At 42.9% G+C, this 17,470-nt stretch overlaps 2 protein-coding genes across 2 annotated transcripts in view; both read left to right on the top strand.

The window, feature by feature from the left end:
- The window catches only part of LOC141198600 (uncharacterized), a 40,439-nt gene extending 32,938 nt beyond the window's left edge, over nt 1-7,501 (top strand). Inside the window, exon 11 of the mRNA XM_073663024.1 lies at nt 3,747-7,501. Within this exon, the coding sequence (XP_073519125.1) occupies nt 3,747-5,152 (1,406 nt within the window). The 3' untranslated portion in view covers nt 5,153-7,501. The remainder of the gene's footprint in view (nt 1-3,746) is intronic.
- Nucleotides 7,502-7,582: 81 nt separating this feature from the next.
- Nucleotides 7,583-11,539, top strand: LOC141198601 (posterior protein-like). Its single transcript, XM_073663025.1, has one exon. It carries the CDS (start codon nt 10,360-10,362, stop codon nt 11,530-11,532), a length of 1,173 nt encoding a protein of 390 aa, XP_073519126.1. The 5' UTR covers nt 7,583-10,359; the 3' UTR covers nt 11,533-11,539.
- Nucleotides 11,540-17,470: the final 5,931 nt, after the last annotated feature.

Here is a 17,470-nt window from a genome sequence, read left to right on the forward strand (position 1 = left end):
TGTGCTGGTTGGATCAAATAGTGCCCGGGATTAAAGCAGTAATGGAAGGGGGTGTAAGGAATGTATGGAGTCCTGTATTAAACTATAGAGTGTGAGGCCATGTTTTTTTTGTATGTAATTAGGTTTGCAAGAATAATACATGGGAGTTGTGTGTAAGAGGGTGAGGAGAAGGTGAGGAAGGGAAGGGGTGGAGAAGGAAATCAGTGGGGGGGGGAGGTGAGAGGGGAAGGGGGTTTGAGGAACTCACCTGGCGAGAAGGAATAGGAGTAGGTTGTAGAGCTGATCTAGTGTGTTTTGAAAAAAGATTAATCAGGTTAGCCAATCTATTTCACAGTTGAGTCCCTGTGTCAGTGTCTGGAGGGTGTGTATCCAGAACCACTCCTGTTGTTTAAGGTGTTTGATATGGTTACCATCTCGTCTGGGTACTTTTTCAATCACCTGGAACCTGAGTTGTGATACTGTATGCCTGGCGCTGGAGAAATGATGGGATAGTGGTAACCAAGTTTTGCCGCAACGAATCGTGGAATTATGGCTGGCAATGTGGTCCCTGATGTGTTAAGTAGTTTCCCCTACGTATAGTAGACAACATTTGATTACATACAGTACAGACCAAAAGTTTGGACACACCTCATTTAAAGATTTTTCTGTATTTTCATGACTATGAAAATTGTACATTCACACTGAAGGCATCAAAACTATGAATTAACACATGTGGAATTATATACTTAACAAAAAAGTGTGAAACAACTGAAAATATGTCTTATATTGTAGGTTCTTCAAAGTAGCCACCTTTTGCTTTGATGACTGCTTTGCATACTCTTGGCATTCTCTTGATGAGCTTCAAGAGGTAGTCACCGGAAATGGTCTTCCAACAATCTTGAAGGAGTTCCCAGAGATGCTTAGCACTTGTTGGCCCTTTTGCCTTCACTCTGCGGTCCAGCTCACCCCAAACCATCTCGATTGGGTTCAGGTCTGGTGACTGTGGAGGCCAGGTCATCTGGTGTAGCACCCCATCACTCTCCTTCTTGGTCAAATAGCCCTTACACAGCCTGGAGGTGTGTTTGGGGTCATTGACCTGTTGAAAATAAATAATGGTCCAACTAAATGCAAACCGGATGGAATAGCATGCCGCTGCAAGATGCTGTGGTAGCCATGCTGGTTCAGTATGCCTTCAATTTTGAATAAATCCCCAACAGTGTCACCAGCAAAGCACCCCCACACCATCAAACCTCCTCCTCCATGCTTCACGGTGGGAACCAGGCATGTAGAGTCCATCCATTCACCTTTTCTGCGTCGCACAAAGACACGGTGGTTGGAACCAAAGATCTCAAATTTGGACTCATCAGACCAAAGCACAGATTTCCACTGGTCTAATGTCCATTCCTTGTGTTCTTTAGCCCCAAAAAGTCTCTTCTGCTTGTTGCCTGTCCTTAGCAGTGGTTTCCTAGCAGCTATTTTACCATGAAGGCCTGCTGCACAAAGTCTCCTCTTAACAGTTGTTGTAGAGATGTGTCTGCTGCTAGAACTCTGTGTGGCATTGACCTGGTCTCTAATCTGAGCTGCTGTTAACCTGCGATTTCTGAGGCTGGTGACTTGGATAAACTTATCCTCAGAAGCAGAGGTGACTCTTGGTTTTCCTTTCCTGGGGCAGTCCTCATGTGAGCCAGTTTCTTTGAAGGTTTTTGAAGCTCCACTTGGGGACACTTTCAAAGTTTGCCCAATTTTTCACACTGACTGACCTTAATTTCTTTAAGTAATGATGGCCACTCGTTTTTCTTTACTTAGCTGCTTTTTTCTTGCCATAATACAAATTCTAACAGTCTATTCAGTATGATTATCAGCTGTGTATCCACCTGACTTCTGCACAACACAACTGATGGTCCCAACCCTATTTAAAAGACAAGAAATCCCACTTATTAAACCTGACAGGGCACACCTGTGAAGTGAAAACCATTTCCGGTGACTACCTCTTGAAGCTCATCAAGAGAATGCCAAGAGTGTGCAAAGCAGTCATCAAAGCAAAAGGTGGCTACTTTGAAGAACCAAGAATATAAGACATATTTTCAGTTGTTTCACACTTTTTTGTTAAGTATATAATTCCACATGTGTTAATTCATAGTTTTGATGCCTTCAGTGTGAATGTACAATTTTCAAAGTCATGAAAATACAGAAAAATCTTTAAATGAGAAGGTGTGTCCAAACTTTTGGTCTGTACTGTATACCACCACGTTAGATTCTCTGCAGAATGAATGAGGACAGACATGGTGAAAGAAGTAGACATCGCAGGAGTAGATCTCAGAGGAAATGGGACACACGCCCTAATATGACAAAATGGCAGAAAACCAGAGTAGTAGAAATTCCCATAAGGTGACTCCATTTTGGATTTTATAACCCTCAGTGAAATAATCTATAGGAGTAGTGACTATTTTGACTCCACAGCCACTTTCCGGAAATTAGCACACAGTGGATGTTGGAACGTGAAAATTGAAAATATACTATTTTATTGCCCAACACATAGTGCCCAGATTGTGCTCCAGGAGACACAGACATCATAAATGAAGTGGGTTCTTCTCACTATAGTAATGCCAAATACATGGATGCTATGTGGTTTGGGCACACTGCAAGGCTCAGAAGCAAGGGGGAGATCTGACTTTGGGAGAGTGGATATTGCTGGATTGGAAGCCATGTTGCTTTTCAAGAGCCTCTCAGACCAGTGCCGTAACTATAAACTTCGGGGCCCCAGGGCAAAACTTCATTGTGGGGTCCCTCAACATTTCAATCACTAGAGGTTGTGCGTAACGTGGTGAAGCCTGCTACGCATTGCTGTATACAGCACACAGGCTTCACCACGTTCCGCAAGACCTTTAATAGATTTTGTTGTTTATGATGCAAGTTTTAGAAGTTAAATATTCAGTGAATATGTTTGGAAAATTAATAAGGTGAATAATTCCAAATATTGCACAATTTTAAAATAACTGTATATGTTTATTAAATAGCAGGGCTTCTCACATCTGTCACAGAGATATGTGTCTGCTGAGACTGTCTCCTCTCAATGATGCTGAGAGTTTGTTACAGTCAGTGTGCACTGTGCCGGCCTCGCCAACTCTCTGTGATCTCCAGACTAACATATTGTTACAAATCTTGTGCTATGAGACTTTCCAGGCCAGTGCAGGTTTCCATTCATTGACAGCTGGCAGAGCTCCTGGAAATTATTGAAATGATAGTCTCTCCTGTCCTCCGGGTGACATTGTCTGACAGGAATATAGGAGCTGGGTATTTTATGAGATATTAAAGTATTAAAATACAATTTTTTACCATCAGTTTGGGGCCCCTTGGGTGGTTGGGGCCCCGGGGCAGTGCCCCGGCTGTAGTTACGGCCCTGTCTGAGACCCTAATAATGTGGAAACTTCTTTTTTTCCTTTGACAGATGATGGATCGGAGTAGGGACTTGTTTTTTGTGAGATGAGTAGAAGTTTCTATTGGTGTTATTTTCACCTACATAACATTGTTTGGTGGCTTTATATTCCATATTTGGGAGGCAGAATTAACAGACAGTTGAACACCATGGTCTACTGGTTCATGCTATGAGGTTTTCTATTAGACTGTGAACTGTCATTGTCTTGGTGAATCATTCAATGTTTTTACATAACTTGCCATTCCTACAGACACTTTAAGTAGATATGTTCAAAAATATAAAATTCAAGGATATTTTATTCAAAAATAGTAATTTGTTTTATTTTTCGCAGATGACAGTACCCAGAGATCAGAGGGACAGCTGACATCTTCAATTTTTAAATCAGATGATCTTGAGATCCCACATAATACAACTGAAGTGAATGCCATTACTCCAGATATACCATCATCCTTTCACACAAAAGATTTGTCATTTGATTCTTTAAAACAGGTCCTGTCTTCTGATTTATTACTGACTACTAAGGAAAATCATAGCCACAAAAGAGGCATTAAGAAACAAACTGCTCCTAAAGCAAAGAAGCCATTATCAGAATATGGAAATAGTCATCAAAAAATGTATACAGCAGGGAATAGATTTTTTTGTTTCAAGCATGGGAAATGTTTTAACCAGAAATCCAATCTTGTTAGTCACCAGAGAAGTCACATAGCGGAGAAACCATTTTCATGTTCAGAGTGTCAGAAATGTTTTACAGAGAAATCCACTCTTATTTCACATCAGCGAATTCACACAGGGGAGAAGCCATTTTCATGTTCAGAATGTGGGAAATGTTTTACAGAGAAATCAAGCCTTACCAAACATCAGAAGACTCACACAGGGGAGAAGCCTTATTCCTGTTCAGAATGTGGAAAATGTTTTGCAAGGAAATCAAATCTTATAGCACATCAGAGAACTCACACAGGGGAGAAGCCATTTTCATGTTCAGAATGTAGAAAATGTTTTACAGAGAAATCAAGTCTTGTCAAACATCAGAGAACTCACACAGGGGAGAAGCCTTTTTCATGTTCAGAATGTGGGAAATGTTTTACAAAGAAATCAAGTCTTACCAAACATCAGATAACTCACACAGGGGAGAAGCCTTTTTCATGTTCAGAATGTGGGAAATATTTTCAAAAGAAGTCAAATCTTATCAAACATCAGAGAGCTCACACAGGGGAGAAGCCTTTTTCATGTTCAGAATGTGGGAAATGTTTTACAGAGAAATCAAGTCTTATCAAACATCAGAGAACTCACACAGGGGAGAAGCCTTTTTCATGTTCAGAATGTGGGAAATATTTTACAGAGAAATCAAGTCTTACCAAACATCAGATAACTCACACAGGGGAGAAGCCTTTTTCATGTTCAGAATGTGGGAAATATTTTGCAAAGAAGTCAAATCTTATCAGACATCAGAGAACTCACACAGGGGAGAAGCCTTTTTCATGTTCAGAATGTGGGAAATATTTTACAAAGAAGTCAAATCTTATCAAACATCAGAGAACTCACACAGGGGAAAAGCCTTTTTCATGTTCAGAATGTGGGAAATGTTTTGTAGATAAATCAACTCTTGTTAGTCACCAGAGAACTCACACTGGGGAGAAGCCATTTTCATGTTCAGAATGTGGAAAATGTTTTGTGAAGAAAATATCTCTTCTCAGTCACCAGAGAACCCACACAGGGGAGAAGCCTTTTTCCTGTTAAGAATGTGGGAAATCTTATACAAGGAAAACGAGTCTTATCGCACATCAGAAAACGTACACAGGGGAGAAGCTATTTTCATGTTCAGAATGTGGGAAATGTTTTGCAAAGAAATCAAATCTTATCAGACATCAGAAAACTCACATCAGGGAGAAGCCTTTTTCATGTTCAGAATGTGGAAAATGTTTTTACCATGAATAGGATGTTGTTATACACTAAAGAAGCCACAAAGGGGAGAAGCCATTTTCTTGTTTAAAATGCGGGAAATGTTTTACAGAGAAATCAAATTTTATCAGACATCAGAGAACTCACATAGGGGATAAGCCTTCTTCATGTTCAGAATGTGGGAAATGTTTTAACCAGAAAGTTCATCTTGATAGCCACCAGAGAACCCACACGGGAAAACGTCGCAACTACACCCAACTGGTCTCTGTATAGACTAAAAAGGCCCTAGCTGCACAACTTAAAACACCACCTCGGATCTAACTCTGTAATAGGCCGCTGAGGGGTTTCTTGTACCTTCTGAGGAATCAGAGGAGAGGTCGCAACACATTGTCAACAAGGGGAAAGGAAAGGGAGAAGTAAGATACAAAAACCATGGGTGAGAAACTAAGATACATTCATATAGGGCAAAGAAGGCAAGCTAAGGAGAATCAAAAATAAAAGGAACAAGTATAACCTCCCAGAAGCCTAACTGGTAGAAGGAAAAGCTGCTGGGAGGGAAAGCAAACAGATGGGGAGGATAGTTTCACCTTTGATGAAACTTACAAAAATCATCCTCACCCACAATTACTGTGAATTTGATAACCACACATATCTACATGAGACTGGTACAGATATAGGAAGTAAAATGGCTTAACAGTATGCAAATTTTCATGGTCAAGCTTGAAAGTGACTTCATGTCCTCACATCACATCAGGCCTCTGGCCTACTACCGTTACATTGACGATAGTTTAATCATCTGGACAGAGTCTGAGCAACAGCTAAAGATGTTCCTTGATCTGATTTAATCAATTTCATCCCACCGTCAACTTAACACTCAACTACTCCTGTACTGAAATTAACTTTTTGGACACCATCATTAAGTTGCAGAACAATGAAATAGAGACGTCCGTGTACCAGAAGCCAATTGACCTTCCAACATACCTTAAATGGGTCAGTTCCCATCCAAAACACACAATCTCCACTGTCTACAGCCAAGCCATTAGAAAAAATCGGATATGTTCCAATACTATGGACAGAGACAAATACCTTGGTGGCCTCTGAAACACCTTTTTGAAGCAGGGCTACCATCAAACAACAATTGAAAACCAGATTGCAAAAGCCATCAGACTATCAATCATGTCCTACATTTCAAAACTAAACAAGAGAGCAACCGGGTGCCTCTCGTAGTCACATACAATCCAAATCTGGAGGTGTTAATGGGAGCTGCACGGAAATTACAACTATTATTACAAAAAGATGCCTGATTACAATCTATATTTTGAGACCTCCCACTTCTGTGATTTAGGTAGCCACCAAATCTAAGAAGCTTCATTGTCAGAAGCTCCCTGTCCTCTCCAACAGCTTCAGGTACCTTTCCCTGCAGCCAGAAAAAATGTAAAACCTGTCCATTTATAATGAACACAGACAAGATGAAGATACACAACTCACATCAGGAGACAACCACAAGATCCCAGGTACTTTCAGCTGCATCATATCTAATGTAGTGTACTTAATTATATGTTCCAAATGTTCAATTGGGGGTCTGCATGTAGGGAAAACAGGGCAAAAACTTAGAACAAGGATGAATTCTCATCGCCACACAATAAAAGAAAAAAGAACAGATCTACCTATGGCCAAACATTTTTGTATCCTTGATAACCGCATCATGGACATGAAATTACTTGTATTAAAATGTAACTTCAAATCTCAGAAAGACAAAAAAAATTTGGGAGTACAAGCTTATGACAATCTTTGACACACTCACAGAGCAGCAATGAATGTATCGTATGGATTTATGTCTTTCTACATCAACTAAGGAATGTGCTCCTCAGACCATTTTGGGAGTTTTACAATCATGGACCAGACCTCAATCACAGGACAGTAAAACTTTCACACTCCTTATCTATGAACTGTTCCAATATTTACAGCCACAACGACTTCTCCCTCTTCAATACTGATCGTTCTTCTTCACGTCACTTGTCTTATCTATTGCATTATTCCTGTGCCCTGCTGCGTATAAATATGTGACTCTTCAGATTGTGTTATAGTATGCCTGATGAAGAGATCTGAGTAGTCTCGAAAACTTGAAATTTGTTACCATCTTTTCAGTTAGCCATTAAAGGGTATCAACCCCTGAGGACTCTCAAACCTTAATATTTTTCTATCTACTGGCTAACACGATACTATGATATATATTTTTTGCGAAATTTTTGCTAAACTTGAGAAATGTGTTTTTTTTTCTGTTCAGGAACTTTCATTCATGGGTGTTACGGGTCCGGGTGGTGGAACCTCTGTGCTTTGGTGCAAGGAGGGACCAGAGGGGCGTAACTAAGTGCCTACTCGGACCGACCCAAGTCACACGGCGGCTTAGTCGACTCCGTGAACCAGGGAGGGACCGGGCAGGTGAACCAGGTGCCACTCTAGGACCGACCTTGTGTGATAGCAGGTGACTCCCATGGGTCAGATGACAGGAGCTGACCGGTACAGCGGATGAGCACGGCAGGAAGGCTGGCGGGTGATCCGGGTAGATAAGCAGGCAGGTATGGCTGATAGCCAGACAGGTGCTCCGGGTAGGCAAGCAGGCGGGTGCAGCAGATAGCCAGACAGGTGCTTGGGGCAGGCAAGCTGGCGGGCAACGCAGGTAACTGGCAGGTGCTCCAGGTAGATAGATTGGAGGGCATGTCAGGTAACTGGCAGGTGCTCCAGGTAGGCAGGCTGGCGGGCACAGCAGGTAACTGGCAGGTGCTCCAGATAAGCAGACTGGCGGGCACGGCTGATAGACTGGCAGGCAGGATTGTTAGACAGACTGGCGGGCAAGGCTGACGCAGCGGGACCTGAGGGCTGAAGAAAGTGTTAGCACACAAAACAACAACCTTGCACAGGCACCTTCATTTTGGAGGAGGTGCCTTATAAAGGGGAAGTCCTCCGGGGACTCTTTAGGACGGCGCCCGGCCCCTTTAAGAGGAAGGAAGCGCGCGCGCACCCTAAGTACTGTGCCCGGGAAGCTGCGCGCGGTGCGCGCCACAGCAGCAGCAGGAGGGCGCCGGACCGGGACCACGACAGTGAGGGGAGCGCCGTCTCTGCCCGGCAGGAGGCAGAGACGCCAATGCTACAATGGGGTTCATTTTATCAGCTGAAGGGTTTAAGATGGATCCTTGAAAAGTTTTTTCTTCATTATGGTTTCCATCCCCATTTTGGTGGATTTTCAAAGATAAGTTCTGAATGTACTGAGGTGGAGGACGCCAAAGAGAAACATGGGGATGTTACATGGGTTGAAAAAAAAAAACCTAGGTCCATCAAGTTCAACCCTTCTCCACCAATTATACATTTTTTGTCACTAAATTATCTATAACCCACAATGTTATATGTACTGAGGAAATTATCCAGCCCTTTTTTAAAATTTGTTAGTGTTTGCCATTACTACCTCTTGTGGTAGAGCCTTCCACAGTCTGACTGCTCTAACTGTAAAGAACCCTTTCCTGTTTGCCGGAATGGCCATTCTTCCACCAGTAATAAGTGCCCCCTAGTCCTTAGTATGGTCTATGGATGGAATAAGTCAGCTATTGATAGTCACCATCGTGCTCTCTAGAAACCCCAGAGCATCACCTAAGAATAAAAGTAAATCATAAGCATACAATGCCGCCTTCTCTTCCTTGGTCCCATATTTAAATCTCAGAGGTTTTACTAATTATTGCCACAAGAAGTTCAATTGCTATTTGTCAGGGAGATATTGGTATCAGGAAAATATTCTTCCATATTTCCCTGACATGGATATTGACCATTTCTCCCTTTTGTCAGTACAAAGCTGCCTCCATAAAAATCTTAGCACAAAGCCCCAATTAACACAGTCATGAGTAAGGCCTTAAACCAACTGCTGTCAGCCAAGAAGTGTTACAAGCTACTTAGAATGCGAGCCTCTTGTACCTGGATGACGCAGGGGGTGATTAAAACGCAGGATTGCCATAATTTGCGTGTAACTGGGAAAGCTTGTTTCCCGAGCTTCAAACAGAAATCTATAGACACTTCGACTTCCAAAACGAAGTATGAAATATTGTAAGTTTCATACTTCCGACAATAATGGGACCTATATTTTTAGTGGCAGGGACAACCGAGAAACGTATACATAATTTTTCATTATTGTAAGCAAGATCAGGGAGCTGTAGCGCGAAAACACCAGAATAACAGACTGCAGCTATGCAATGTGTGGTCTCTAAATGCAGGTAAAATCATAACAGAAAAAATGGCATAGTTTGCAAGCTTCTGCGATCAACGAGCAATGAGTTATCGCAGACGTTAGCATTTTTAATAAAAATGTGCAGGCTGGAGACCAGCCCACATGATGTCACCACAAGGGGTGTGTAGACAGATCTCCACTTAGGTATAAGAGAACCCATGGAAAATACATAACCACTCATTTCCAGGGGGGTATAAGGATTATAAGCAACGGGTCTCGTTCGATAACGCTCAAATCAAACTGAGGAGCCACTCCACCTATATTGAATCGTTTCAGCGATCGTATAGTAAGTTATCTTTTTTTATCCTGTTTATTTTATGTAACTGCTTATGTATTTTAATGTCTCCTAGGTTCAGGCCTGTTTGTCTTATTTGTTTAGTGGATTGTTTGTTGAATTGTTGCCGGTAAAGTTAGGGTAGCACCCTGTTGATTGAAGTTCTCATAAGATCTAAAGGGTAAAACCAGACATCTCTGAGAAGAAAGTGAGGTAGAGGTTAAAAGTCTAAATCTCATGTTAAGGGGAAGTAGCCTTATGCTTCAATAGGAGATCACTCTTGGCCTGGATCTTGGATCTGTAGTTGATCAAGTGCATGAGACAAGACTGTGGCAGTGATTGCCTGAGGGAAAAGATTATATTCAATCTGTGTCCCTGTTTTAGTGAAGTGATATTCACTGGTTTCTGTATTGTGTTTCGTTAATTTGTAATTTTTGTTTGGAAAGCTGATTTGTTTATTTTTGTTGTCTTCTGTGAAAATAGTTGGAAGTAATTAACATGGAAATAGTCAGTAAATTTATTGAAAAATATGCCTCTGCTCAGTTCAGTACTTGTGCAGATGATGCATTGACACATCAGTTTAATGACCTTATGAAACAATGTGAAGGGCAGAATGATAACAAAAGTAAATTGTCGAAAAAGAAAGCAAAGAAAGAGAAGTTAGCAAATGTTTTGTGTATGTTGTTGAAAATGAAAGGAATTGCAGAACAAAAGGAATTGCACTGGTATTCAGAGAAAGCTCAATTAAGAGGTGAAGTGGACAAAATTGAACAGGAAGTCAGTCTGGCTATTGCTAGTGCTGAAGATCATAATTGTGAGTGTGAAGATCTAAGGGATGAGGTAGACAATATGAATTACCAAAATTGTGAATTAGAAGATAAGCTGGAGGAGTATAAGGAGAGATGTAAACTTAGGGAACAGCGTATTGCTTTGCTAGAAGGAAAAGAAGCGAAGTATAATGATGATATGACAATACTTAGGAACCAGTTGTATGATGCTAATGTAAAATTGGAGCTAAAAGAACATTGCATTATGTCCTTGAAATCACAAGAATGTACTAGAGTGAATAACCATAGTTATTGTAATCAAATGTGCAAGTCTGCTGATCAGGAGGAAAGAGATTGGAAAAGAGGGGAGGAGCAGCCTGTGTGCACGGCTGATAACCCTGAGTATAACCCAGATCATAGTTCCTCTCTCTTTACTCCTGAGTCAGGAGGGAGCAGACAAAGGAGAGACAATTTGCTTAGTAACAGCAGTAATTTAGTCCAATCCACAACACTCTCCATACAGGATAAGACAAATCTATGCCAGATATTAGGGAAGTTTGATACAAGTGCCTCAGCCATTAGTCTTTCCAATAAGTTAGAGGCAGTAGTGACACAATACAGTCTGGGTAATAGAGCTGCATGTGCCTTACTTCGGGTATGGCTCCCATCTCAACTTTGTGAAAAACTGCAGCCCCCTGTAGGAGCTCACAAAGGATTATCTGCAGATCTTGAATGTAATTGGGGAAATGCTAGTGCCAGAGTGGAGGAATTAAAGAGAGTTATGGGGGGACGAGATATGAGAGGTACTAATGCCTTAGAAAATGCAAAATTAAATAGAGGAGATGATCCTATTATTTTTTGCAGTGAATGTTTGTGTAGCGCTGGCGTCCCTGCCCTCTGCTAGGCAGGGACGCTGCTCCCCTCACCGCTCTGCTCCGTGCCCGGCGTCCTCTCCCCGCTCTGCTGTCAGCGCGCGCTCCTGCCCGGCGTCCTCTCCCCGCTCTGCTGTCAGCGCGCGCTCCGTCCCGGCGTCCTCCTCCTGCTCTGCTCTCGGCGCGCGCTCCTTCCCGGCCCCTGTGCTTAGGGCGCGCGCGCGCGCGCTCCCCTCCTCTTAAAGGGGCCGCGCGCGCCGCCCTAAAGAGTCCCCGGCCAATGGCCGGAGGACTTCATCATATAAAAGGCACCTCCTCCAAAATGGAGGTGCCCGAGCAATGTTGTTTGCACCTGTGTCTCACCTGTGCTTCAGCCCTCAGGTCCCGTTGCCAGTTACCTGCCAGTTACCTGCCAGTTTCCTGCCAGTTTCCTGCTAGTTACCTGCCTGATTCCTGCCTGAATACTTGTTACCTGCCTGCCTGCCTGAGGTCCGACGGTCTGCCTTACAACTCCGGTCAGTCTGTCTAAGGACCAACTTGTCCGCTCACCTGGGAGCGCACATCAGCTACCTGCCTGCTTGCCTGAGGTCCGACGGTCTGCCTTACAACTCCGGTCAGTCTGTCTATGGACCAGCTTGCCCGCTCACCTGGGAGCGCTTCTCCGTTGCCTGCCTGCTTGCCAGCCCGGAGGTCCCGTTGTCACGTGCGGTGACCACCAGCTATTCCAGAGACTCTTGCCCGCTCGCCTGGGAGCGCTTCTCCGTTACCTGCCTGCCTGCCAGCCCTGAGGCTCCGCCGTCACGTGCCGTGACCACCTGCTATTCCAGAGACTCTCGCTTGCTCACCTGGGAGCACCCATCTACCATCTGCCTGCTAGCCTACCCGGAGGCTCTGCCATCACAGGTCGTACCTACCCCTTACCCAGAGACTGCCCTGATCACTTGCCGTATCTCCCTGTCCGTTCACCCAGAGACTGCCCTGATCACTTGCCGTATCTCCCTGTCCGTTCATCTAGAGACTGCCACCCGCTCCCTTACAAGGGCCGCCCCCTTGTATAGTAGCTCAGAGGTTCCGCCTCCCGGACCCGTTACAGTTTGACATTATATCGTTCTACCTATAACTGCCCTGACATGTCTCCTGATGATAGCCGTTTTCTATATTCAATGGCTAACAACTGCACCTTTGTTGATTATCCAACAAAGGTTGCCTTGAGGAACGCAAATTCCTATCAAGCCTTTGTAAATATATTAAAGGATTGGATTCAGGATACAAGTCATGACAACAAGCCCCAAAAGAGGATATCAGAGGTAGTCAAAAATGAAGGCAAAGTAAGATTTATTGGAAAATGTTATAAATGTGGTTACACAGGTCACACTATGAAAGAATGTAGAAGTAGTAAAAGAGTTATCAATAATAGACCTTTTAATAATAGGAAGCAAAGACAAGAACCAAATACTGCAAGGAATGGAGAGCATAGTCTTCCTGAAGTTACATTATATGGCCCACTTCTGGATGAACTGAGGAAGATTGGGAAGGCAATGGCAGAAAAGCCAGAGGAATTAAAGACCCCACCTTCAACAAATCCTTATGTAAAACAATAGGGATGTCACGCCCCAGTGTTGTCCCTAGTGAGTCAGCTTAGCAGGGACAAGGGCGGGAGACCCCTTATTCAGGGTACGGTAGGGGGCCATCGTACAAACATTTTACTGGATACAGGGGCTGCTGTCAGTTTGACTAATCTGGATTTGATTAAAGACCCTGGTGGTAAACACATTTTTCTGAGAGGATTTGGAGGACAGTTAGTATCTTCAGAACAATCTTTACCAGTGACAATAAACCTGGGAAATCTATGTGTTGAGTATGGCTTATATCTTTCACCAACACATGAAGGTACCATTATTGGGTCAGATATTATGAAGGAATATGGACTTATTCTTGATTTATGCAACTGGATGTTGTGGAGAGGATCACGGTATAAAGGCTATTTAAAAATGGTAACTGACAATTATGGTATTGATTCCATCAAAGGTGCTCAATCTTTAGATCCAGCCATGATATTGAGAACAGATGATGAAATATTGGCCGACATCTTGTGGCAACATAACAATGTGTGGGCAAATTCAAAAACCCAATGTGGCAAGGTGTCCAACATGGTAGTAATGGTAGAGGGTCCTGATCCCCCACCCCAAAGACAGTATAAAATACCACCAGAGTCAGTCCCCTACATTAAGAGAATACTGGATGATTTGCTGATTCAAAATGTCATCAGGGAATGCCAATCCACTAATAATGCACCCCTATGGCCAGTTAAGAAACCAAATGGTTGGCGTCCGACATTGGACTACAGAGCTTTAAATAAGTGTACCCCTCCTGTCACTAATGTGGTTGCCAAAATGCCTGACATGATGACAGCACTCAAACCCTCCTCCACTGTGTATTAATCAATAGACATCTCAAATGGATATTTCTCCATTCCTTTACACCCTGACTGTCAATACAAATTTGCATTTACATTTCAAGGGAAACAGTTAACATTTTGTCGGTTACCACAAAGATTCAGGTCCAGTTCTACTTACTTTCATAAGTGCATGGTTGAAATTTTGTCATCTTTTTCAGAACCTGATTGCATTGTACAGTATGTAGATGACGTTCTGCTCCAAACTGACACAAAAGATCAGCACTACACATTGTTGAATGAGCTGTTAACACTCCTTGAGAAGGCAGGCCTCAAACTTAATCCTAACAAAGCCCAGCTGATGAGAGATTCTGTGTCATTTTTGGGAGTAATAGTTTCAAAAGGGGGGAGAATTCCTGACCCCAACAAATGTGAAACTATTAGGAAGTTGCCTAGGCCAAACACAAAAACAGGAATGAGACAGTTCTTGGGACTTGTCGGATTTTCCAGAGATTTCATAGAGGGATTTGCTGAGAAAGCAAAACCCCTCTATGAACTCCTAAAAGGTGATCAGGGAGAAGCTGACCCACTGGAATGGATGGAAGAGCATGAAGGAGCTTTTGTCAGGTTTAAAATCAGCCTCACTCAAGCACCTGCTCTGAGCAATCCAAACCCAGATCTACCTTTTGCATTACAGGTTCATGCCTCTGTGATAGCAATTACGGCTGTATTGCTGCAGGAGAGGCAAGGAAAATGGGTTCCAGTCGGATACCTATCAAGGTTGTTAAGTCCTGTGGAAATAGGATTTGATGATTGTGTTAGGAATCTGTTGGCAGTGCATTGGGCAATACTATCCACAGAGTACATAGTAGGATTTTCTAAAATCATACTCCAAACACCCCACACTCCTATCAAAATGCTCTTGGAGCGAACACTCAGTGGTGTATCTTCTCAAAGGGTAGCAAGATGGCTTGTACATTTAACACCTAGGAACATCACAGTGACTCACGATACTAACTACATCCTGCCACAGTTGATGCAATACAAAGGGGAAAAACATGACTGCGGGGAGTTACACATGACCAAGACACAGGAAGTGTTTAGGTTAATGACAGGAAAAGAAGATCTAAAAATTTGGGTGGATGGAACAAGGTATTGGGAAGAGGGACAATTTTACACAGGTTATGCCCTGTGGTGTCCTCAAGCAAATTAACAAATTCTCATTAAATGCCCAAGGAAATTCTCAGCGCAAAGAGCTGAACTGGAAGCTGTGAGGGAAGCAATTTTGCATTTCAGTACAGGGCCTATCACAATTTTCTCTGATAGTGCATATGTCACAAGATCACTTACTGAGTACATGCCTTTATGGCACACAAGAGGATTCAGTGATGCATCAGGTAAGACACTAGTACATGGTTCAGTTTTGAAAAACATTTGGGAAAGGACTAGTGCAGAACCACGAAGAATGGCAATAATAAAGGTGAAGGCACATCAAAAGGGCAGTGACGAAATTACAGTTGGTAATAACAAGGTAGATGAATTAGCCAAAGAGGTAGCAATGATAGGAGAAAAGTGGACTTCCTATGATGTAGAGGGAAAGCAAGCCTGGGAAGAACAAGATTTTGAGGACAAGGACAAAGATGAGGTTGAATTAGAGTGTTTACCTGTTGTTAAAACACCTACATCTTGTTTGGCAGCAGAGCAGGATAAAGACCCAGTTTTAAATCAAATAAAATGCAAAATTAAGGAAAAATCATCAGATAAGCCCCAAAAATATATCCTGCAAGATGAGCTATTGCTGAGAGAGACTTCAGAAGGCCCTAAATTTGTAGTGCCATCTCAGTACCAAAAGGATATTGCTAAAGAAAACCATAGATTGACAGGACACATGGGGGTTGACAACACTTTAAAGTTTATTCAAACCAAGTACTGGTGGGAGAACATGAAAACTAGTATTACAGAAATTTATCCAAGAATGTTTAATCTGTGCCCAAATGAACCGTAGGCCAAGGGGACAAAAACCTGTGCTTTCCAGGGTGCCTTTGGCTGAGGGGCCATGGGAGAGATTACAAATTGACTTTGTTGGTCCCTTGCCAAGTGCTCCAGGAGGTTATCGGTACCTGCTAGTGATAGTTGATGTTTTTTCCAAATGGGTGGAAGCTTTGCCCATAAGGAAGGACACTGCTACCGCAACAGCAACTGCATTATGGAGGGAAGTTTTCTCAAGATGGGGATTCCCAAAAGTCATTGAATCAGACAGAGGTACACATTTCACCGGCAAAATCATGACTAATATGTGTGAAATGTTGAATGTAGAACAGAAGTTTCATGTCTCATATCATCCGCAATCATCTGGGATGGTAGAAAGAATGAATCGGACTTTAAAAGAGAGATTAAAGAAAATGGTGTTGCAATCCGGAAATAGTTGGCTGTGTCACTGTCATGGTTGTGTCGCCACGAAGATCGTCACGATTGCACAGCCTGACTTCTCGCAGCTGAGTTTTTGGTGTTTTGCGCTTTTCGGCAGTGAGGGAGTTAACTCTCTCTCTCTGTGCTAGACAAGGTCCAGCCTCGCCCAGCTGCAATCAATGCTGCAGTAGTGAGATTCCTTCATATGTCTGCTGATCTGTTAGGGAAGTTGTCGGTGAAAGCATTTCATGCAGACTAACAGAGCTTATCGTGGTATTTGGAGTTTCAGAGCTAAGTGTATTTGGAGTGGTTTTTCCCTTCCTCGCTTTATCATTTATCTCCTTTCCCGTTGGTGTTCCCTCTGTTGTGGTTGTGTAGTTTTTGTATGCAAGGTGGTTTTGGTTTTACCCTTGTACTGTCTCGTTCGTCTAAGTACTGAGTGTTGGCATATTATTACCTGCCCCCTTTTGTTGTGATCGGGGTCCTTCTCAGGACTAGATTACTTAGGTGCAGGGATCCTCAGGAGGTAGGGGTTACGCTGGGGGCCTGGACCTCTGTACCTTTAACAGTACCTCCAGGTAGAGGGATTAGTCAGGGCCCCAGCTTAGGGTCAGCTTAGGCCCCCTACCTCCAGTACACAGAGACAGCGTGACAGTCACCTGCCTGCAATTCTACTGGCAATACGGGGCACGGATGCAAAGAGCACTGCAATCACCCCATATCAATTAATGACTGGTAGAGTAATGAACCTTTGCCATCCTGCGGATCCCAAACTTAGTACTCCCATGAGAGAAAGTGCAGAGAAGGAAAAATTCCTGATTCAGTTACAGGACCAAGTGCAAAAATATTTAAATTTTGCAGCTGCCAATATGGCTCCAAAGGCAAAGGAAGAACCAGGCAAGCCACCAATAAAATTACAACTAGGTGACAGGGTGATGGTAAAGAATTTTGTACCCAAATCTTCATGGGATGCAAATTGGACAGGACCTTATGTGGTAACTGTGACGCTGAGTGAACAAGTGGTAAAAGTTAAACGAGTAGAGAAGAAAAGCGTCAAATGCATGAAGAGAAGGGATATAGAAAAGTGGGTTCATGCAGATCAGTGTAAACGGATATAACTGATAAGAATTTGATGCCGCTCTTGTTCTTGTTTTCCAGGATCCTAA

This window comes from Phyllobates terribilis, unplaced genomic scaffold (assembly GCF_046119375.1).
Source record: "Phyllobates terribilis strain yellow unplaced genomic scaffold, ASM4611937v1 Scaffold_98__1_contigs__length_5973952, whole genome shotgun sequence".
NCBI lineage: Eukaryota > Metazoa > Chordata > Amphibia > Anura > Dendrobatidae > Phyllobates > Phyllobates terribilis.